Genomic DNA, 25006 nt, shown 5'->3' on the forward strand with positions numbered 1-25006 from the left:
CCGGTAAGAAATCAGATATCGTTAATTATAGACCTTTTGCCCTGATATCAGTTTTTTCCAAATTAATAGAGATTATTTTGTCTGATATAATTTTCGAGCACGTACGAACATCAATTTCCGAATTTCAGCATGGTTTTCTCCGATCTCGCAGTACAGTATCAAATCTCTCTGTATTTACACAACATGTATCGAAATCCCTGGACTCAAGGAATCAGATTGATGTAGTCTACACTTCAGCAAGGCTTTTGATCGTGTGTCACATAAGCGATTACTTAGGAAGTTATTCAAATTTGGCTCATCGAATGTTCTTGTATCACTCCTTGAGTCCTTCTTGACCAATAGGGAATATGAAGGATTGAGGTCATTTTCATTCACCGCGTTCCGCAGGGATCCAATTTGGGACCACTCTTGTTTATTTTGTTCATCAATGACATTCTGGATATCATTTGTTCGCATAAGTTGCTTTTTGCTGATGATTTGAAGTCATTTAAAGAAGTAAGTTGTGTACTTGATTGCTTTCTACTGCAAGACGACCTCAATAGGCTATCTAGATGGTGTGTTGAGAACGAATTGCCTCTGAATATAGAGAAGTGTAAGACAATGACGTTTACGAGGAAACTGACACCAATTACTTTCCACTACAAAATCAGTAACTTAAATGTGACGAGAGTAACTGAGGCGAGAGATTTGGGTATTCTTTTTGATCAGAAACTAACTTTCTCTTCGCATATTAAAATAACTTCTAGTGGCATTAAAACTCTGGGTTTTGTAATACCCAATTGTAAGGAATTTTCTTCTTTGAAAGCGATCTCAACCATTTATCAGGCACTTGTTAGAAGTAAACTTACATATTGTAGGGTAGTATGGAATCCTTGTCATGAAAAATACATCGATTGTATTGAGAGGGTGCAGAAAAAATTCATAAAATTCCTTTATTTCATGAAACATGGTTCTTATCCAGATAGAAACCACAGATATGAATCACTTTTGAATGAGTTTGAGTTCGCTTCGCTTAGAAATGTCCGTGAAATAAATGATTTGATATTTCTTTACAAAATCGTGCACAATCAGGTAGATTCAATGGCTTTGCTCTCCTCATTGCAATTTAATGTTCCTCGTTTCACTTCTAGATCACACAAAACATTTCATATTGATTTACCTAATTCATATCATCACTTTTTCTGTCCGCTAATAACAATGTGCAGAAGTTATAACAATCTAAGGAATGTTGACATATTTTTTCTTTCATTATCTCAATTCAGGAGATCATTGAACCACACGTTGAGGAACTAACCGACATAGATGATTCATTGTATATGTATGTTTTTTTTTATTTTTATTATTCTAAGACTGCATGTTACCTTATTTTTTATCTGCTTTATCAACGGCGATGTACTATTGTGATATCTTTTTGTATTATTGCATACACCTGTAATTGAGCCTTTGCCTGTTGGATGTATTCATAAATGAATAAAATAAATAAATAAATAAAATAAAATAAATAAAACAAGTATGCCAAGAATTCGAGACTCTGACAAAATGGTTTAGATTGAATAAACTCACGATAAATATAAGTGAGACCAAATATATAACCTTCGCCTCAAATAAGAAAAGAATTCGAGATTGAGGAGGCTCGAATATCGATGACCAGTTATATATTGCAAAAACACATTCAACAAGGTATCTTGGCGTCGTCATCGATGAAAATTTGAAATGGGATGAACACACAACGTATGTTCCGAGAGGTATCCTATATCGATTCAAGTATATTATGAATTATGTAAATTCTCCAAAATATCTACAGATGCTCTATGAGTGGCTGGTGCAGCCACAGCTTTCGTATGGTATAATAGGATGGGGAGGTGTTTTTGACACACACAAGAGAACCATAGATGTTCTCCAAAAACATATCCCCAAAGTACAGAAAAAAAATTACATTCTCTAGTGACAGTATATACAGTTTAGCTGAAATATTAGATATGAGACAAATTTTTGCTCAAAGGATTATCATGCATATCAAACAAATTAAATTTCCATCACACAAAAAGAACACAAATACCCTACGATAGCTGGAGACGATAACGAAAATTATGAGAGACCCAGAGCAGAAAAAATAATAGGACAGAGATATGGTGAATATATAGCTGCAAGATCATACCTTATCGTACCAAAAGAAATAAAAAAATTAATAATAAAAATGAATTCAATAAAGAATTAAAGGTATGGCTGATAGAACAAGACCGAACTGGGATACATAAAATTATAAATTCCACTTAAGAAGAGAAAAAAAGAGGAAAGAAACGATGAAGAGAAAAAACACACCGCTAGAACGACAGGGGGGGCAAGATCCGAGAAAGAAGAGTCACCGATGAAGACGAAGAAAAACTGATGAAGAGACGTACCTATACCGACTGAGACAGGGATCAATTAGAGTTGAAATTTATTTATCATTGATTATGTATTTGTCAGAATATTACTTCATCGGAACAAATCACGAGAGACACAACTAACATTATATCCTATCCTACACTTGTAGTATTACTTCATATCGTCACGGTGGCGCTGCGAGTCTGCGCGTGACGAGGCCATCGAGGGCTATCGAGCGAGAGAACAAGAATCGATCTTCAATTCTTCGAGAGCAAACGACAGGGACATAACCTTAGAGATTCAGTCCTTCTGAATTGGGCTTGCTTAGAGAGAGACTTACTAGAGAGTTTTATATTGAACAATTAAAATCATTATCTGTGTATTAGTGAATACTCTGTATTTAAAACCCATAAATCCAATAGGTTATAGGCTCTGTGCACGCTTTAAACTGTGCGACGAGGTAAACAATTATTCTGAAAATCTGTTGTGTACACAACGAGAAAAATATTGAGGTAAGTTGAATTTCAACTTTTTTTTTATTGAATTTTAGAGATTTAGAGTTATGAGAATATTTTTTGATTAAATTTTATAGATTTAGAGTATGAGAAAACCCAGCTATATTAAATAAAAATTAATTCATTCTACAGAGGTAATTAGAGTTAAGAGAATAATTTTTGGGGTTGAATTCTAAAGTATTGGAAAACCCAGGTATTCAAAATTAATCCTTGTTACAGAGCAGAATTCAAGTTTGAGATCTGGATCGACAGTCTATGATCAGAACTTTTCGACAAATGATTTGTTGGGCGTCATAGAGCCAAAGTACGAGTAACCAATCTTGGTCAGAGGCCAAAAAATCCTAGAAGAGTAATTGAGTACGAGACATTATCATAAACAGAATTGACCAGAATTATCACAAGAAAATTCTCAATATCCGACACCCTGTTGAAGTAAGTAGAGGTTTGAGGTTCTCCAGGAAGTGCAAGTCAAATGCGACATACACTTCAGGTAAGAGCTCGCTTGTACTCCATCAAAATGGAGAAACACGAATCGGTCGATGATTTCTGTGAAAGAGTCGACTCGATAGGATGAGAGCATGAAGCATGTGAGGATGTGATTGAGCTAACTGCTCAAGAGATGAGATCTGCACTTTATCAGGCTGTATTACCAGTCATATCCGAGTAACGAAATGCAGATCTGACCAGGAGACAGACCCCAAACCAAGAAGGTAATTTAGACGAGATCAAGACTTTCATCCCTCGATTAGAGATATTAGAGGTTGAGTAGAGATCTGAAATTAAAGAGGAGATTCCAAAAGTTCAACGGGTGCATGAACTTAAATGCTACCTTTGTACCAAAGAGAGACACTGGTCAACTGATTGCAATTTGAAGCAACAGAGTAAGTAAGTGATTATGCTTCGGTTATGGGCAATCAAGAATGAGAATTGCCAATGATAGCATGAACGAGACTAGGCCCGTTCAATTTAGAGGATGGAGTAGAGGTAGGTTGAACAAGTCATGTTTCAACACTAAGAGACGGAGCCACGTAGACCAGAGGAGAATGAGAGAGAACAACAGATTCAACAAAGGGGGTCGCTTCAAGACAAGAGGGGTTGGAAGTATAGAGCATAGAGAAACTGAAACAGGTCAACTTGATCCAACCATTAACTTCCTTGCAGATTCTGGAGCAACATACCATATCGTAAATGATTGTCTGATTTTGAGAAACTTTGAGAGATGTCAAAATATGAGTATAGTGAGCGAATGAAACGAGATAGCAGTCATTGTAATCGATGGTAAGGGTGAGTTAATCTTATATTTAGATTCTAGAGATGAGAATACTAAGAAATTGCAAAATGTATTTGCAGCGAAAGGGATTTCTGAGAATTTACTTTCCTCACGTAAACTCGCAGACTCTGGGTTCAATATTTATTCAAACAACTAACTCCTAAGAGTTGACAATAAGGTTAAGAATGAGATTGTTTTAGAGAGTCAGTATGAAAAATCGAACTGGATTCTCAACTTCAAATTTATTGTTTATTATTACAGAGCAACGATAAGCGAAGAAGATGAGAAGAGCTTGCAATCGCAGACACATTCCAATAACGAGTTATTAGGTTCGGAGGGAGAACCGGAATCTGCGATTGGGAGGGAGAAAGAGTATAATCTCATATTTTCACCTAAAGAGGAAGTTCTACAAATTTCAACTGACAAAACAGATGAAACACAATCTGAGCAACAAGAGAAAAATTGGGATTGCAGTCGTATCAGTAGAGAGGTAATTTATATCGATAACTTGGAATCACTCCAAAACTTAGAGGATTATGTATCGTAAGTCCATTAGACAATAACTCCTGTAATTCAGGAAAACCCAATGAAGCAATGTTATGGCATTGTAGACTTGGACATGCTTCACTTGACTATCTGAAGAGAATCCAGAAGTTAAACGAGAAACTTAAGAATGTCATATTTGTCGACTCTATTTTAGAATGAGAAGTATGTATCATGTCGAAAATGGAGAAACTACCTTTTAAACAGACGAGAATGATAGCTGAGAAACAACTTCAGTTGCCACACACTGACACGATGGGATTTATTGAACTACCATCTCATCCAGGTCAATGAAGATTCATTCATTCATTCATAGACGACTATTGGAGACTTGCTAAAGCCTATTCATTAAAAACGGAAGATGAGTTGGCTGAAGCATTAGAGAAATTCTTAATATCAACAAGAAACTTGTTGGAGAAAAATGAGAAGACTACTTAAGAGTATGTGGAAGATTGCGGTTGATGCATCTATAGTAAGTACAACAAAACACACAAGTCTATCGGATATCAAACACCATTGACAAAGTTTGCACCAAATTTAAAATGCCACTTTGATCAAATTAAGAGATTTGGATGTATTTGTATGTATTATTATGTATTGTTATGTTTGTATACATTAAGATTCCATAACCCAGCTTGAAATTTGGAGAATGTGCCCTGAAAGCTGTCCTAGTGGGTTATACCGCTACAGGATATTTGACGTGGCATTCAAGCTCGAGAAAGTCCTTTGAATCTCAACATGTGAGATTTAACGAGAAACTTGTCTACAAAGATGTTCATAGAAATAAACAACTTGATGACACAAGAGCAAAATTAGAGACCCAGGAAAATATAATAGACTGGGATTGAATGAAAACATTGAAGAGACCAATGAGGAACAACATGAGGTAGAGAAGGCTGAGCCGAGAAAACGAGGCAGGCCTAGAAAATGAACTAAATCAAATGTTCCAAAAATTGGAGATAGGGTAAACATCACGAAACCATATACGAGGAGTCAAAATAAGGAAAATGCCGATAGAACGACAAGTACCCTGCTACACTTAGAGAAAATCGTAGAGGACGTAAGCTATGCAAGGTTTCTTAATTACTCGGAGAATAATATTTTAGAGAATGGGCTGAACGACCTCGGTCAATTGCCCTTGGATAACTTGTTATCAATGAAGATCAGCTATTAATATTATTATTTTAGGTAAATATGAGAAAACCGATAGAGAAGAAGATATGAGGCTTTGTCTTATTTCTTCATTAGATAGAGAACCCATAAAATTCGAGGAAGCAATAAATTCTAGAGAAGGCCACTTATGAAAGAGAGCTATAAAAGAATAAATTGATTCCATGATACAAAATAAGGTTTGGATATTGGTAGATAAAGAGTTTCTTCAAATATCTGTAAAACGAGCCAATATTATGGACTCGAAATGGTATTTGAGAGAAAATTAGAGGAAAATGGTCTTATACGATACAAGGTAAGATTAGTCATACGAGGCTTTAAGGTCGAAAATATCTATGACCTTGAAAAGAGCCATATGTACTTCCTATAATTAGAGCTACACTTGCAATAATTAATAAGTATGAGTTACATGCTGGTCAATTAGATGTAAAAACCTGATTTTAAATGGCACTATATGGAGATTCTGGATGGAGTAGACATCGACAATGAGATCAAACGATCTCATGAATGTAAACTCCAGAAAGCTCTCTATGGACTGAAGATAAGTCCAAAGAGATGAAATGAGAGATTCACTGAAGAGATCAAGAAACTTGGTTTAGAGAATGATTTACATGAGCCCTGTTCATATACTTGGAGGAGAAATGGTAAAATGGCATATATGTAGATGATATATTGCTAGCCAGTAATGACATACAAAAACTGCAAGAAATAAAAGACCATTTGCGAGCAGCATTTGAAATGAAGCATCTGGGAGAACCTAAAAACTTTATAGGTATAAATATAAAAAAAAAACCGAGAATATAGATATATAAAAATCGATCAATCAAATTATACCTTAAATATATTAGAGAGATTTAATATGAATGACTGCAATGCCCAAAATACTCCTATGCTAACCAGACTGGTTGAAAATATTATTAAGAGAAATCAATAAGAGAATCTACAAGATGACTCAGATAAACTAGAGATGAAAAGAGTTGCTTATAGAGAAGCGATTGGTAGCTTAATGTATCCATCAAATGGTAGACATTACGTTTGTTGTTAACTATTTAGCGAGAAAACAAATAAAGCCCATCGAAGCTGATTGGAAAGGTGTAAAGATAATCTTCAGGTATTTGGAAGGTATTGTGAATTTAAGCTTTAAATTCACTGCTCAAACTGAAGACTTAGAGGCATTTACCGATGCAACCTTTAGAGACCATACAGACTCTTCATCAACTGAAAGGTATGTTATTAGATTGTTTGAAGATGTAATAGCTTGAAGAAGCCATAATCAAACCTATGTCACATTGTCCACTTGTAGAGCCGAATACCTAGCCATGAGTAATGCCTATCAAGAATCAATATCTCTTGACAAGGTACCTACTTAGATTTGTGATAGGAAAACTGATGTTTCCTATAACAGTCTGGTGTGATGACAAATCCGCTGGAGACTGCACCAAGAGAGATGGTGATCACAAACTAAAGGTATTCGATGATCGTTTAGAGTACGACCTACTAGATAGAGAGAAATCTTTCAAACAATGTGTTGAGTATAAGAAAACCACAGTGAGGTGGACTCCAACCAAAGGGAATGTGTCACACATAATGACAAAACCTTCACCATCATAAAAGATTAACTCAAAAACTTATGATTTTATAATCTTAGAATACTAACTCATTGAAGTTTTGTTTTTCAGATTATTCTTAGAGACAAGAGTACAAACTAATTGAGTTCTGTGTACAGATTACACTTAGAGTGGATAATGCTGGTTGTAGTTCGATGAAGGGAGGGAATGTCAGAATATTATTTCATCCGAACAAATCACGAGAGAGACAACTAACATTATCCTACACTTGTAGTATTGCTTCATATCGTCACGGTGGCGCTGCGAGTCTGCGCGTGACGAGGCCATCGAGGGCTATCGAGCGAAAGAACAAGAATCGATCTTCAATGATCGAGAGCAAACGACAGGGACATAAACTTAGAGATTCAGTCCCTTTGAATTGAGCTTGCTTAGAGAGAGACTTACTAGAGAGTTTCATATTAAACGATTAAAATCATCATCTGTGTATTAGTGAATACTCTGTATTTAAAACCCATAAATCCAACAGTTTTGTTGCTAGTTTTTCAGTTTTTTGTTTGCCGTGACATAGGGAATAAATAATAATTTGAAAGCTGTACACAGTTATTACCTCAGTGTGAATAACTTACAGATTTATCTTCTGTAGCTTATTTTGTATTTTTACTAAATAAACTCTATTCTATTCTATTCTGATGATTTTCCAGATTTTATAGATTTTTATTCAACTCCCTTTCATCCTGAACCCTCAGCACCTACTGATTGTTGTAACAGGCTGCTTGAAATATCAATCAGAAGTTTGCTTGATGACACTGCGAATTCTTTCAAAACTAGATATTAAATTTAAAAATGACGTTACTCATCTCGAAAAATGTAAAAACCGTGAATATATTTGCTCCATAGCAAAAATGAGTTTAGTTTTCTGAGAAAAGTTAAACTAATTTATTTCAATTCATAACATAATATCGAACGAGAAGTATCAAAAGAAATTTTGAAAATGCAGCCTGTTACGACAATCAGTAGGTGTCGCCGACTGAGGCGTATTGATGAATTCAATAGACTGTATGAAAAGAAATCGAGTACTGGTCAAATCCACTTACCTTCACTGATGGTTTGTAAGCCTCAATTATGCCGCTATTTGAAGGCACAATCCTGATCACTAATAATGTCGAAATCACTTGTAATTGTAGAACTTTTATATTTTCTCTCTACACATCGAAAAAACCAAAACAGAAACTTCTCCATTCCTTCTTCCACATGTGTTCGCTGCAGGTATGGTATTAAATTTGATCAACACAAGCGCGTGAAAAATTGAAATAAAACTTGAATTTCTTATAACAGAACATTCTCATTCCACAAACTAAAATTAACTAAAATAAATTTAAGTCTGAAATTAAAGGAAGAAAAATGAAAGTATTTTAGGTACTTTGAACCTGAACAGTAGGTGCTGAGGGTTTACAATAAAAGAGAGTTAAACAGAAAGCTATGAAATCCGAAAAATCATCAGATTACATCAAAAATTATTACCAACGGAATGAAAACAGGACTGTATTTCAAAAAACTTACATAACACATGAATACTTTCGTTTGCTACTCCCTTGAAAAGAGTGTGCCATACAAAGTAAAAATTGAATTCTTTAGACTGAATTATATATTTTCCATGCCAATAACTATATTTTTCTAAAACGAGTAAAAAATATAGATTTCGAAGTGTAAAGGAAAAAACTCAATGATCTGAGTACTGCCCTGAAAATATTGAAATTACATTAATCGTATTGAAGGGCTGCGTGGAGTGAATGAACCCATAAAATTTGAACAAAATGGTACTGCTGATTCCCAAGTTATGGAGATCCAGAAATTTAGACCAATTTGCATGAATCACCCTGTATCTCCGAAACTAACAGTCTTAGGATACAAAATAAGCTAATTTTCTGGAAGGCCTGGATGACATGCATTCACCACTAGGCTATGGCCAGTCACTCATGTTACACCTTGAAGATATTTGTTAACATTCCACTTGAGCAAAAAATCAATTGATTATTTCTGCCAAATGTATTCTTAACTTGAGGAAAACAACAATGCTCATAAAGAATTCGTAATTTCGGACAGAACTTCAAATGGTAAATTACATCTAGTACCAGATATCGGGAAGATACCATTGGCTGATTCTTTACTGATCGAAGATCCTAGTGAAACTCAAGAAGATGAGGGTGAGTACATATTTGAGATTTTTGTCGGATATTGATGGAAATTTGCTCCAATGCTCATTTAAGTGTACCGAAATATTGCTTGTTAATGGAGTAAATTAATTAAACTATATCCGTTCAACAAAGTTGGATAATCCCAGATATTCTAGTCGAGGCCTTTCAAATAAAGTTTAGCCTAAAACTGTGGTAGGCATCTTTAGAGGATTATCGAACCTACATTGTACGAAACGTTAGGTGAAGATCCGAGTATATCAACGTTAGAAGTCCAGAAATTATACAGGGTGTTTACTAGTAAATGGAAAAACTTGAACAATGAATAGAGGACACCAAGGTGTTCTAGATCCTACCCCATTCATTGGGTCTAACCTCTTTGGTTACCGAGATACGGGGAGATTCATGAATTTTGCTCATTTCTTTCTGAAATAATAACAAGGTAACCACCCAGTATGTTTTCTCTATGTTTGACACATTTTTTTTCATTCAAAACTTGAATGAATCACTCAATGGTCACAAGAAGAATTCAGGCCAGGATCAACAAAAAATTCTGGAACGATTTTATCTTTGAAACAATTATATATTGCAATTTTGAAAATCCGTTTTTAGATTTAAAAAATCCACAAAAAACCGAACAGAATCGCGTAATCAAAATTTCCGCGTAGAAAGTTTTTCGACAAATTGGATTTCAAAAAGTGTTTATGAATCACTTTTGAATTATTGAAACGATCGATTTCTTTGTTATTTCAAAATTACTAACTATTATTGAATAAATAAGTCAAACCCAATAAATAGGTTAAATTTGAAACCACCTCGGTGTCCTCTATTCACTGTTCACGTTTTTCCGTTTACCAATAAAACACCCTGTATAACTCTCTTGAGCTATTCTGCAGTGGTATGTTATCAATCCTTTCAACAAGTTCACAGAGGCTCATTTTTCTTGGATATGGACATCAAAGAGATCATTTCTTGATATATTACATACAACATGCTTCACTTGTACTGGTTTTTCGGTCATTCCAAAACAAATTATTTTGTTGGTGTGACATAACTAGAATGTTAACGTTCTTTATGCAGGGTCCTGCAATAGTGCGTTAGGCTTCCATAGCTGCAAAACCAGACGTTTTTAGAATTCAGTTGAAAAAGCATTCCCTTTGTACTTTCAATTCTGGGTCTCTGGAAATTGATTTCATGACATACAGGGTGTTCCCAAATAAAATTATTCAACAAATGAGTGATTTTTTAAATGGAACACACCTTATATTTTTGCATATTTTCAATGCTCTTCAATACCTCTATCAGGATGCAAAATATTAGGGATATTTTTCCAACTGTATTCAGAAAAAAACTGCAAAATTTCGGTTAAAGCCCTTTACCGATTTTCAGAAGCGATAGAAACATGAATTTGATCAGAATTTCTTTTAACTCAAGAATTTGGCTAGTCATCGTTTCTAAATGATCAAATGAAGGGTGTCCGTTATCAATGTCCAAATATGAAGAATTTAAAATTGTTTATTCTCGAGTTTTTCAAAAGTAACACCCTGTATTTTCATTCATGATGATGTACACCGCTTAAAACCTTACATTTTTTCAGAAGTAACCAAAGGGCTGGGAACCTCCTGTATACCAGAAAATAATTTCCAGAGATGCAGAATCGAAAGTACAAAAGGAATGCTTTTCAACTAAATTTCATAAATGTCTGGTTTGACAGCTATGGAAGCCTAATAGTATAGGATCCCGATATAGAACGACCTTCACCGAGATGCTTATTTGATAAAACGTATTTTATATTTAATTTAACATGTCAATGAATATATCACATATGGGTTGCCTAACAAATTTTAGTCCAGAGTAGGTTTAATTAATAATTAAAAAAAATTTTTTTTTCGAACATTTCACCGGTTTGCTTATTAGATAAATTCTATACCAATCGAAAGTATGAAGCCCATAGAATGTGCAAACGTTAGGTTGCCTATTTTTTTCCGGTCACAACTCTCGGTTGCCAGGTATAAACAGGTCAATCTATATTAGCATTTTGCAACGGTCTGACTATTTAATCAAAATCAATATGATTAAAGATTATTTTATTATGAACACGGTGGGATAGGGTTGCCTGCGAAAAATCAGTCCAGAATCCCGGTTGTCGAATTTTAAAAAGTTAAATATTGCTGCGAGTGAGGACACAGCACAGAGTGACCGGAAAAAAATAGGCAACCTAACGTTTGCACATTCTATGGGCTTCATACTTTCGATTGGTATAGAATTTATCTAATAAGCAAACCGGTGAAATGTTCGAAAAAAAAATTTTTTTTAATTATTAATTAAACCTACTCTGGACTGAAATTTGTTAGGCAATCCATATGTGATATATTCATTGACATGTTAAATTAAATATAAAATACGTTTTATCAAATAAGCATCTCGGTGAAGGTCGTTCTATATCGGGATCTTAGACTATAACAATCTATTGCAGAACAATGTATACTAAAATATACACTGTGTCCGTAAAGTATGGAACAAATTCATTTTTAGCTGAACAGACCATTTTAGGAAATAATCCTTAAACACGTCTATTTTTGATTTTAATTTACCCTATTTTAAAATAATAATCTGATATACAGGGTGAATTACTTTCGAGTAATGACGTCAACGTCATCTTTTTAAACGGAACACCCCCATTTAGTTTCAATTTTCTGATTACTCTAGCTATCACATGTTGATTCCAATTGGTACAGGGTGGACAAAAATACAATAGTTCTGTGTGTTCGACGAGTCTTAGGACTATTTCTTAAAATGGACTGTTTAGCTGAAAATGATCTTGTTCCAAATTTTACGGACGTATAAGAAAAAGTGTTCAATGATATTATTTCAATAGAATGTCGTCATTTTGAGTTTTCATTACATGGCATAGACTAAGAGACTCAGTATTTTTTAATTTTTAAAATGTTCCATTTGAGCAAAAATTGGACTAAAAAAAGTTTTTGAATGCATCGATTCGATTGATACGAACAAGTCATATTGGCGCACATTCGGTTATTAAACAAAAGTGATTGCAAAAGCAGAAACAATTTTCAAGGATCCATCTTCGGTAAAATTGAAATTGATCGATAGCGCAATCTCTGGTAGAGGAAACAGGATTTCAAAAAATTCGTGGAAGCAAATATCTACTTAATATTTTTTGGTAACCTCATATTGATACACTACGTCAGATGCGAACTGAACTTTAATTCCTATAATTCCATTGAGTATATCTTTTGTTCCAGCATCCGTATGCTCAGTTTCAAGTCGATCCTCTAGTATGAGTGAAACATTTGGAGCAAATCTACAGAACAGAGACTTCAAAATATTCGTAGAACAAAAAACGGGAAATACGTCTCAACAGGTACGATCTCGAGCGAACATAAGAGAATTTCTAAAACCGTTGTTCGATATTTTCAGCTTGTGGCGCATCTTCTGGCGTCGTCACAACAAGAAAAAGCCGCCTGGATCTCGGACATAAGTCAATGTTTGAACAACGTTCAGTTCAATGACATAATCAGACCAACAGCGTTATCGGACATCTCCTCGATATCGTTGCCTCAGTGTTTGAAAAACGATCCAAAGTTATTCAAAGATGAGACCGATATTCGTTTCAGCAGAACGCTGAACTCTTGTAAAGTTCCGCAGATAAAATATGCAACTCCTGAAAGGCTCCTGCAGCGCCTAACCGGTAAACAACAAATTGGAAAAAAATGTCTGTCGTGTCTGTCACATCGTTCATTGCTCTCTGTATCATTGTGGAATTCATTTTGTCATTTTTTTAATTGTTATGCATGATAACCTATTCCTGGACAATCATAGAAGGTACTTTGGCACGATATTGCAGATATTTATCAAACATCAAGATTCCTTCCAGATCTCCGTTTTCTATCCATCGACTTCTTGAATACTTTTCTGTTAACTTACCGCGTTTTCACTGATGGAGTCACCGTTTTGGAGGCTTTGAAGAGAGTGTTCTACAGTAACGAACCAGAACCTCAGGGTTCCGTTATGTCTCTGGAGAAAGACGATCATACTCTACACTTGTTCGACGATCGAAGAAGAAGTGGTGTCTCGCCTAGAAGAACAAGTGGGTCGAGCTCTGTATCCGGTTACGGATCAGAAATGAGCGAGAGAGATAGATCGCTTAGCTACGACTCGCAGGGACACAGACACTGGAGGTCCACCTTGGCTAAATGTAAGTCCAACGCTCATAATGCTTCCACTCCCTCATATTATTTTTCCCCCAGACGAAGAAGAAAAAATTCAAGAAACTCCCACCCAACCAAAAATTACCAGGCAATTAAGTCCAACCAAATCTGCCCAGAAAACGAGTGATAGACTGTCTCCTTCATCGCAAAAAATGGTATCGATAAGAGTGGAGAAATCCAAGGATACCGACACTCGTCATCTGACCATTCCCAGTAAAGTAGCTGCATCAAGTAGCAGTGATACTTTAACAGGTATGAGTGTATATCATCATGTATAACGTGAATCTAAAATACCCTTTTTCAGAGGCAACTGTTTTGAGTGCACCTTGTTCTCCCAGCAATCTGAGTTCAGTTACTCTGGTTGCTTCATCGCCGTCAGATTCTAATAATGCCCATGAAGTTGGCGGGAGTGTATCACCTCGGTCACCATCTCATCCGAAAGAAACTCCAATAGTCAAAGAACCGCCACCGGTTGTTAGAGAAAAAGCACCAAAAGGTGATGTTCAGAGGAAAACCTCCGTTACCAAACATGAAGGACCAGTTGATAAAAGATTGGAACGTTGTATATCTGAAGATTCGGAAGGTGAGCCGAGTGAGTTTTTTGTGTTTCTGGAGAAGCTTCACGGTTATTTTAAATTATTGTTTCAGAAACGCAAAAATATTCGACTCTATTTTATAGTACGGTGCATAGAGCGTCGACTAGTTCTTTTAGATCTGCAAGTAATTCCACTGCTACCAGTGCAGCCCTACACGTAAGTTCAATAAAAATGCTTATGATTTCAATAAACTTATTTCCCATGCCAGAGCTATTATGGTATGAGGAGGTCAATGCAAGAAGGAGATGCAACATCCACTACTCGTTCAAGCTTTCAACCAAGTAAGACTGGAGTTGTTATCACATCATTCAGACAGTCTGAAAGAAGGTAAATTCAAAGACTGATGTTTGTCTTGGTAACCACTTATATTCCTCTTTTCATCTTATAGAAGCAGCACTTCAAGTGCTGCCGCGGCTTTCGCTATAGCAGTTTCTGGATCTAGCAATCCTCGGGATATATTTCCTGGCAAAGCGAAAGAACCAGTTCATGATGAATTCGCAGAGAGGGCCCGCTACAAGGAAAATATTATATCAACTGCTTGCACCATGAGAGTTCTCAATGTTTTAAGGTAATATAACTGTAAAAAATGGAAATTACTCGATTTCGATGAATTTGTACTATCATCTATGACAAAATATATGGAAAAGTATGCAAGATCTTCTTTCACGAATTCCATGACGTAATGTAGAAAATCAATATTTTCCGCGTACGAAACGCCATCTAGCTATTGACGGGTCTGTTATCAGAATGGAGTGGAACTAGAAAAAGAAACCATTCCCTAGTGGATATTGAATAACAAAGGGAAGCATTTGTGATTTACGGAAACTTTTCAGACCCTTAAAGTATTGTTATGTTGTTATGTGTGACAGCCGTGAAGTCAGGTCGTGGATTGGTTGCTGTGCAAATTTTGTGTTGTGCTTCAGATCGATACTTGAAAATTGGACACTGTGTATACAGATGAGTCAAGACATTATTGAATAGCAATTTGATTGTTGAAATATTCTCAATTTGTGTTTTTACACTTCTAATTGTTGCAGTTCGATATAATAATTCTACCTACATTTCCTACAGATATGTATATCTAATATCTGATACGGATTCTTGTCATATCACATTACAAGAAGTTGAACTGATAAGATAGAAAGGGAATTCCCTCTGTTTTTACACTTTGTTTATCTTTCTTTCCGCGGCCTACCTGTGTTTGTGTTTAAAAAGTCTCTTACATCGGCCAGTAGGAGTGAAGCGAGTTTTACTTGTCTGATATGGTATCCTTCTGTTACACTGGGTGGTGTAGTAATGATTGGCAACAAAAACCTTGTATTTTTTTCCTTTTTTTGTTTTCCCTAGATTTAAGTAATGTTTAATTCTAATGATTTAATAGCGGTCCTCAGGGAGGAAATCTCTAAACAGACTGCACTTCTGAGGGAAGATTCAGATACGGTGAGAAGGGAGATCCGAGAGGTGGGGGAGGATACCAGACGTTATATTACCTCCTTGGATGGTCGTTTGTTGAAATTGGAGGAGGAAATAGTTAATATTAAAAAAATAATAATAAAGAATAATATAATTGTGAGTGGTTTGGTGGTCGATGATGCGGATTTGTTGAATTCTTGCATTTCTCGAATTGACAAATTACTCGAAATTAATCTGAGTCCAAATAATATCAATAACATTTACAAACTCGGCAGAGAACAGCATTCTCCAATAACAATTGAATTGACTTCATAGCTCACAAAAAATCTTGTTCTGAAAAATTCAAGAAAACTTAAAGGTAAGAAAATATATATAAACAACGACCTGTGCCCAGAGACAGACGTGAGGATAAATTGCTCAGATCGAATTTGAAGCAGGCTCGATCTAGAAACTTGAATGCTTATGTGAAGAATCAAAAACTGTACATAAATGGGGATGAACATACTTATGAAGAACTTGAAAAGCAGACTGTGAAAGAGAAATCCAGTTCAGGATCTGAGGGTGAAATATTGGATCAAACGTTTAGAGAAGCGAGGGATACACCACGAAGTGCTCCCGATACCCCAAATCCGGTGACTAGGCTTGAGCAACAATTAAAGGAACAACAGCAGATAGAAGAAGAATCAGTTGGAGAAAAGGTGAGCAAGTTGATCGAGAAAGCTGGAAAAGACTCTAAAAAGAGTAAGGGGGAGGAAACTGAAACTTATCGACAGACAAGATCCCAATATAGAGTTCATAGGAATTAGTTGTGCAAATTCGGGATGGATTCTTACATCGAGACTTTCAGTAATGAGGATTACGATACTATCGAGATCGGGAAAATTGAAGAACTTGTGATACCTCAATCAAGCGCCTTAAAAATTTAAGGAGTGTGGCGAAGAACTTTGATCAACTAATCGTACTACTTGATCAGCTTTCTTCGGAGGTGAAAGTGATGGTGCTTACTGAAACGTTCATTTTAGAAGATCCTTCAGTTTTCACTATACCGGGATATATAAATATTTACAGTAACGGCCGATATAATTCCCATGATGGTGTTTTAGTATACGTTAAAGACCACCTTGTATATGATTACAAGATAGTGGAGATTGGTGAAGTGAACGCTCTGAAGATCGATCTTGTACATCTTAATAAGAAATTCAAAATTACAGCCATATACAGGTCACCCAATTCTTCTGAGAGCATGTTCAATAGTGAGCTCTATCATTATCTGGCCAATATAGAGGAAACCATTGTGAATCCAATATATAGGTAGTGACAGGCGATATCAACGTGAATCTTCTCTCGAGAAACTGCCCTAAAGCAACAGAGTACATTAACATTTTAAGTATGTTTGATTATAAATCATTTATTAACAAAGTCACGTGACCTGAGAGCAGATCTTGCCTGGATCACTTTTTTGTCAACGGAAAACAGGGGTTCAACTATAATACTGTACAGGCTCTATTTTAGATTATGAAATAACTGACCATTGCCCAACAATGCTTACAATTGAGCATGAAAAACCTAATACAACCATTCAGAATAAAAATAAATACCGAAGGACGTTCACTAACTATGCAAAATTAAATTCAGATTTGCAGAGAGAAAACTGGACTCAAGTTTATTCAGAAAAAAACCGTAACAGTAAAACTGAGAACTTCACCAAGATTTTGCCAAAATATATTGAAAAAAATACTGAAAAGGTGATAAAAAACCGCAGGAAAATGCCAAAGAATCCATGGATTACGAAAGCACTTCTTACATCCATAAATAAGAAGAATCGACTATATAAGTTGTAACTCAAGAATCCTATAGCGACATTTAAGTAAAGGAGACATATGTAAAATATAAGAACAAACTTTTGAAAGTAATAGAATATTCAAAGCGAAAAAATTTACAGGGGTGCATTGATAAGAGTGGAAGCGAACCTGCTGCTATATGGAAACATGTAAAAAAATCGTATAAGGAAGCTATGAAACAGAAGGACATAAAAAAATTGAGTATAATGGGGAAATAATAATGAATAAAAAATTGATTGCATCTAAGATCAATGAATACTATGGTAGTTTGGGAGCTGAATACGCTGGTAGGATTATTCAACCAGAGAACTATGAAAGTCCAGTAAAAGTTAATATAAGAGACAGTATAGACATCATTCCTACTGATAAACATGAGGTTGAGATGATAATTGGAACACTCAAGAAGAATAAAGCTCCAGGTATTGACGGGATAAACTCAAATGTTCTCTAAGAAGTGAGGCAGAATATTTCGACGCCTCTGCACACATAATCAACGAATGTTTCTTAAGCGGATGTTTTCCAGATCCTTTCAAGATTGGTGTCATAAAACCTATTCATAAGGGAGGTAATAACTTGGAAATGTCTTATTTTAGACCCATACCCTTGATATCAAGTCTCTCGAAGGTAATGGAAAAAATTATAAAAGCAAGACTCCAGAAATTCATAGACTAACATCGTCTATTGTCAGAGCGACAGTGTGGGTTTATAGAGGGAAAATCGACAGAGGATGCAATAAGGAAAATGATCACGTTCATCTATAACGGATTAGACAAAAAAAAACCTACTATGTCCATATTCCTCGATTTGTCGAAAGCATTCGATACGGTTGACCACGGAGTACTTCTTGAAAAAATGCATGACTATGGTATCAGGGGAGCGGCTCTGAGTTTGCTGAGGAGTTATCTGACAATGAGGAAGCAATGCGTATCCGTTGATGGAGAGAAGAGTGAAGAAAGAGAAGTAAGATACGGAGTCCCTCAGGGAACGGTCCTTCGACCATTGTTGTTTCTGCTCTATGTAAATGACCTCCTGAATATGAACATTTTGTGAAGTATCGTTAGTTTTGCTGATGACCTTTCGATTTCTTATGAAGCAGAATCTTGGGAACAACTTAAATTAAAAGCAGAAAAGGATTTAAAGAGTATCTCAGATTGGTTGAGCTACAATAAGTTAACCCTCAATATGGAAAAATCTTGCTATCTACCATTCACATCCTATGAAAATGGTCTACCAAACATAGGGCCAATAAAAGCGAGAAATGTAACAACCATACTGGAGAGCAGAGATGGATTCGTCAAGTACCTTGGGATCACCGTATATACAGGGTGGCCACTTTTTCAATGGGATTGTATTGGTAACTTTTAAACCATAAGAGTTAGAAGGTCGGTCAAATGGAGAAAAAGTTGCATGTATAGAAGCTTTATCAAGCAGTTCAAACAAATCGAGATTATCAGGGCCGGTTATTGAGATATCATAAGAAAAGTAAATTCTGTCATTTTGAATTTTCTTTGTTTCCCACTTTATTTCAAATATTATCAAAAAATGTTACAGGAATTTTTTATTCGACAGTAAATTGTTCTCAATTTGACGTAATCAGATTTCGTATCCAACGTTTCGTGCTCTCTGGGCCACCCTCAACCTCATTTTTTTCAATACGGACCTGTATATTTTATGACACTTTTCGAAATAACTTTTAACGCTGAATTCAACGATATATCATACAATGTCATTCAAAGTGGATTTTCAGGTGATTTTGACCCTCATCCAAATTTCTTTGGGTCGGATCTGTATTACATTTCGGTACCTTTAGTTTAATTAACAACAAGCAATACATTTCGATGAGAAAATCAACTTACTCATCTTGAACTGAATGGAACATATCAGAATGAAATCAAGAAACAAGTAATAATTATTTACATATTTCAATTCATAATAATTAAACGAATTATCATTTAGTGAAAGAAAAATCGAATGATTATTCGAGTGTAAATGAAAATGAATGAAGTAAGTGTTCGAAATGTTCACCATTTTGTAAAATGCACTTAACGGTTCTGGAACCCATATTTCTTATACATTTGCTTATTTCGTCTCCTTGAATACCTTTCAATACATTCTCAATCTTCTCGCGAGAAATCACTATTGTTGGATTTGTCATTTGTTCCAGAATCTAACTTTATTTTGATATCATTACGATATAAGTTTTGAAGGCTTGGTATTCCAATTTAAAATCATTGTATTCGCGTCTCTTGACTATTTTATTAACAGCAGTTTTTGATAAATTGCATTCACTACTGATCCGACCCAAAGAAATTTGGATAAGGGTCAAAATCACCTGAAAATCAACTTTGAATGACATTGTATGATATGTCGTTGAATTCAGCGTTAAAAGTTATTTCGAAAAGTGTCATAAAATATACAGGTCCGTATTGAAAAAAATGAGGTTGAGGGTAGCCCAGAGAGCACGAAACGTTGGATACGAAATCTGATTACGTCAAACTGAGGATAATTTACTGTCGAATAAAAAATTCCTGTAACATTTTTTGATAATATTTGAAATAAAGAGGGAAAAAAAGAAAAATCAAAATGACAGAATTTACTTTTTTTATGATATCTCAATAACCGGTCCTGATAATCTCGATTTGTTAGAACTGCTTGATAATGCTTCTATGCATGCAACTTTTTCTCCATTTGACCGACCTTCTAACTCTAATGGTTTAAAAGTTACCAATACAATCCCATTGAAAAAGTGGCCACCCTGTAGACATATGAGATGAGAGTATCACTGCGAACAACTAGCAAAGAAACTGCGAGGCTTATTACATAGACTCGCTCTGCTCGCCGAAGGGGCTCCGCCCCTTGGACCCCGTCACTATACCGGTAGATCCTTCACTGGGTATCCGTCTAGTCTAGAAAATAAAAGATTTTTTTCGGAAACCTTGTATCGTTAGCTGATTTAAGACGATTCACTCGGTATACTATGCTGATTCTAGGGTGGAATTCTATATGATTGTTTTTCTAGAATATACCGTTTCGCCCTTGCTCACATGAAAATATTTTATGCAAATAACTTTCCATGGCGACAAGTCAACGGCGGTCCTAGCCTTAAATTTCGAGGGGGTTCGCAGTTATGGGCTTCGAGTTTTTCTATAGGACCAAATCCCAGATCCACTGATATCAAGCCTAACCTCTCAAAAATATTTATATTTAGATATTTATATGAATATTTAAACAGGGTGATTCCGGAGGAGACCGTCAGATTTTAGGAGAAGTTTACACTAGTCAAGGCAGTTTCGAAACAATGTTTGGTTTATGGTTGGGGGCTTTTATTGAGAGTCTACAGAGTGATTTGTCTGATTCGACCGATTTCTCTTTTGATTTAACTTTGGTATGGCACTTCTTCAAAAATACAGAATGGGAATTATGATAAGTTCAGATTGAATTTGCAGGTTGAAAAAACACCCTGTACATTCCGTTTTCAAAGATTCACTTCCTGCTTAAAATTCTACTATAAGTGTTCATTACTGGGGCGTTTTAATTTTTTTTTGGCACACGTCCAGTGTCCCAAGAAAAAATTTTTGAAGATGAACAATATCGTTATTTCGCTCCAAGGCAGTGAGAATATTCTGAACTAGATAGTAAAGCTGTATCGTCCAATGATACCAAGCTCTTCCTGAGTTCTAAAGAAGTTTTTCCAAATTCGAAATTCGTTTTTAATCACTCATATTCTGATGTATAAAATCATTTAATCCAGAAAATATTTTTATACGTACCTACGTAAACCAAAAAATCTACAACAACTAATACAGAATAAACATTCGAAACATATTATGAAAGGCAAAACTAAGAATTAATACAAAATTTACATAGAATGGTCGAAATGATTTCCTCTTTTTTGAATACATATTTGCGACCTTTTTATTAAATTTCCAATTGACCTTCTGATGAGGGATTGATTTTGCTTAAGGATATCACATTCCTCGAAAATTCTTTCAACTAGGTGTTCTCTACTTCTAATTTCAACTTCAAATTCCTAATTCGGTACTTATTTGAGGAGTACTAATAGTCAGTTCTTCCTGCACCCGTACAACAATTTGATTGGAAATTTCATTTTGAGTGGGCCTATCAATGTGCTCTGCCTTACTAGGATATTGCCCATGTTCTTTAGAATAATGGAATACTTGTCCAAAAGTACCTTTATTTGGTTTACGTCGGTTGGAAAATCGTCTTTGGTATTCCATTTTGGCTTCATTTTCATTTCCGTTACAAAAGTCATAAACAAAAATCAAATCTGCATATTCCGCATGAGTAAATAATTGGGGCATACTGAAATACACTTCTTGTAACAGATTATTTATTTAATATTCTCATTCTGTGGTTCACTGTGATGGTAACCATGGATCTTAACGAACTTGATTTAAATTGAGATTTAAGTTTCATAGGAAATTTTCAATTTGATAAAAACTATTTCTCATTATTCGGAAGAGCTTTGTGTCATTGGACGATACAGCTTTACTATCTAGTTCAGAATATTCTCACTGCCTTGGAGCGGAATAACGGTATTGTTCATCTTTAAAAAAATTTTCTAAGATAACTGGACGTGTGCAAAAAACATAAAAACGCTCCAGTAATGTAAACTTATGGTAGAAACTGAAGCAGAGAGCGAATTTTTGAAAACGAAATATACAGGGTGTTTTTTCATCCTTCAAATTTAATCTGAATTCCCACCCTGTATTTTTGAGAAATGGTAATTATTGAAAGTAAACAATTGAATTGTTCTACACTGAAAATTTCATCAATATCGATGAAGCCTTACCAAAGTTATGAATGAAAGAAAAATCGGTCGAATCGGACAAATCATCCTGTAGACTGTCAATACTTCTCCTAAAATCTGACGGTCTCCTCCGGAATCACCCTGTATAAGGCGTACAACTTTGTTTCCGCCGTTTTGCAATAGAGGGCTGTAACGTTAAGTGGTAGTCGAAATAAATATATCCTAGATGTCATACAATAAGTTTAGGTATTTGTGAACATAACGCCATCGACGTGTTAGTCGATTTGTGTCTGCATCATAAAGTTATTCACGATTAACCATGTCAGCTAACGAGCCAAATTCTCATCATTTGCGGGAGGTTTCAATTTTCTGCATTAGTATGAATAAATCTGCAGCTGAGGCTCATCGAATGCTCTCAAATACCTATAGTGTGGCCGCTATTAGTGAAAGAACGTGCCGAGAGTGGTTTCAACGCTTCAAGAACGATAATTCTTACTTCGAAGACCAGCATGGCGGTAGAAGAGCGAAGGTTTTCGAATATGCAGAATTAGAGGCATTACTCGAACAAGACTCATGTCAAACACAACAACAATAGGCTGGATCATTAGGAGTGATACTACAAGTCATTTCAAAACGCCTGAAAGTCATAGGAATGATTCAGAAACAAGAAAATTGGGTGCCGTACGAGTTGAACCCGGGAGGTCTTGCTTTTGAACAGCTGCTTGCAAGGCAAAAATGGAAGTGATTTCTGCATCATATCGGGACTGGAGACGAAAAATGATTTCATTACGATAATCCCAAGCGCATAAAATCATGGGGATATCCCGGTCATGCTTCCACGTCGACGGCCAAACCGAATATTCACGTAAGGTCATGCTCAGTATTTGGTGGGACCAGCTCGGCGTAGTGTATTATGACTGAAACGATCACAAGCAATCGTTATCGAACGCAATTAATGCGTTTGTGCCAAACATTGATAGACAAACCGCCGCATTACAACGAGAGAGAAGATGAATTGATTTTACTGCATGGCAATGCTTGACCCCAAGTTGAGAAAGTAGTCAAGATATACTTGGAAACGTTGAAATAGGAATTCCTTTCCCACCCGACTTATTCTCCAGACAATGCTCCCTCGGACTATCACTTGTTTCGATCAATGGCACACGGCCTGGCTGAATGAAGAATGATGAAGATGTAAAAACTTGGATCGATTCGTGGATTTCTTCAAAAGATGACCAGTTTTTTCAATTCGCACGGTGCCCGGAAGATGGGAGAAAGTAGTGACCAACGATGGGCAATACTTTGAATTATAAATGTATAACCAGTTTTTTACAATAAAGCCTCGTATTTCGGCCAAACCGAATATTCTCGGTTCTAAGGTCATGCTCAGTATTTGGTGGGACCAGCTCGGCGTAGTGTATTATGGGTTGTTAAAACCGACTGAAACGATCACAGGCAATCGTTATCGAACGCAATCAATGAGTTTGTGCCGAGCATTGACAGACAAACCGCCGCAATCCGAAGAGAGAGTACATGAATTGATTTTACTGCATGACAATGCTCGACTCCATGATGTTGCGAAAGTCAAGTTATACTTGAAAAAGTTGAAATGGGAATTCCTACCCCACCCGACGTATTCTCCAGACGTTGCTCCCTCGGACTGTCACTTGTTTCGATCAATATCACACGGCCTGGCTGACCAGCACTTCCTATCTTATGAAGAATTATAAACTTGGATCGATTCGTGGATCGCTTCAAAAAAAGATGACCAGTTTTTTCAATTCGTACGCTGCCCGAAAGATGGGAGAAAGTAAAGTGACCAGCGATGGTCAATATTTTGAATCATAAATGTATAACCAGTGTTTTACAATAAAGCCTCAAATTTCGCAAGAAAAGTTGTACGCTTATGTATTTGTTATATTATAATATATTTATTTACTTATCACGGTTTTAGCCATTCAGGTAGAAATTAAAGAAAAATAAACAGTAAATCTATTGTTTAATATGAAAAAAAAATAAGACAATTGGCAACTATAACACAAAATCTAATTTGGTCTTTGAACCCTTTGAAAACCTTGTAATCACAGCGTCCTCGTCTACATCAATGTCCCTGTATATGTTCAGGAGGACTGAACTGAATCCGATGCCAATATCGAAAAAACCAGAATAACACCATATGAACTACCATTTATTCATTTCGAAAATCATTTACAAGTTTGATGATAGCCAATTCATTTCACTTGTATTTTAATTAATATCACTGATTCACTGATTTCACGTAAAATTATTTTTTTGGACTACATAAAGTCACTTTTATTATATCAACCCCATCTCATCTTCCTCTTCCATTATAAACATTAAGTTAAGTTTCATTTTGGTATATCTGCTTTGATACTCAATACTGACATTCATTATTTAAAATGAAGTTTTTACTTTATTACACCACTGCTTACGTAAACTTGAGTCGGTTAAATGCAGAAACCTTTTTGATCTGCTGGTCTTATGCTCCCTCCTATTATTTTATACTC

General features: G+C 35.6%; 1 protein-coding gene across 2 annotated transcripts in view; it reads left to right on the forward strand.

The window, feature by feature from the left end:
* The window catches only part of LOC123685869 (ras-specific guanine nucleotide-releasing factor 1-like), a 262806-nt gene that overhangs the window by 198024 nt on the left and 39776 nt on the right, over window positions 1-25006 (forward strand). For both annotated transcript variants that reach the window (XM_045625729.1, XM_045625730.1), the window contains exons 10-18: window positions 9537-9637; window positions 12892-13010; window positions 13067-13337; window positions 13524-13844; window positions 13897-14109; window positions 14162-14449; window positions 14506-14609; window positions 14662-14780; window positions 14842-15021. In XM_045625729.1, the coding sequence (XP_045481685.1) occupies window positions 9537-9637; window positions 12892-13010; window positions 13067-13337; window positions 13524-13844; window positions 13897-14109; window positions 14162-14449; window positions 14506-14609; window positions 14662-14780; window positions 14842-15021 (1716 nt within the window). The remainder of the gene's footprint in view (window positions 1-9536; window positions 9638-12891; window positions 13011-13066; window positions 13338-13523; window positions 13845-13896; window positions 14110-14161; window positions 14450-14505; window positions 14610-14661; window positions 14781-14841; window positions 15022-25006) is intronic.

Source organism: Harmonia axyridis, chromosome X (genome assembly GCF_914767665.1).
Source record: "Harmonia axyridis chromosome X, icHarAxyr1.1, whole genome shotgun sequence".
NCBI lineage: Eukaryota > Metazoa > Arthropoda > Insecta > Coleoptera > Coccinellidae > Harmonia > Harmonia axyridis.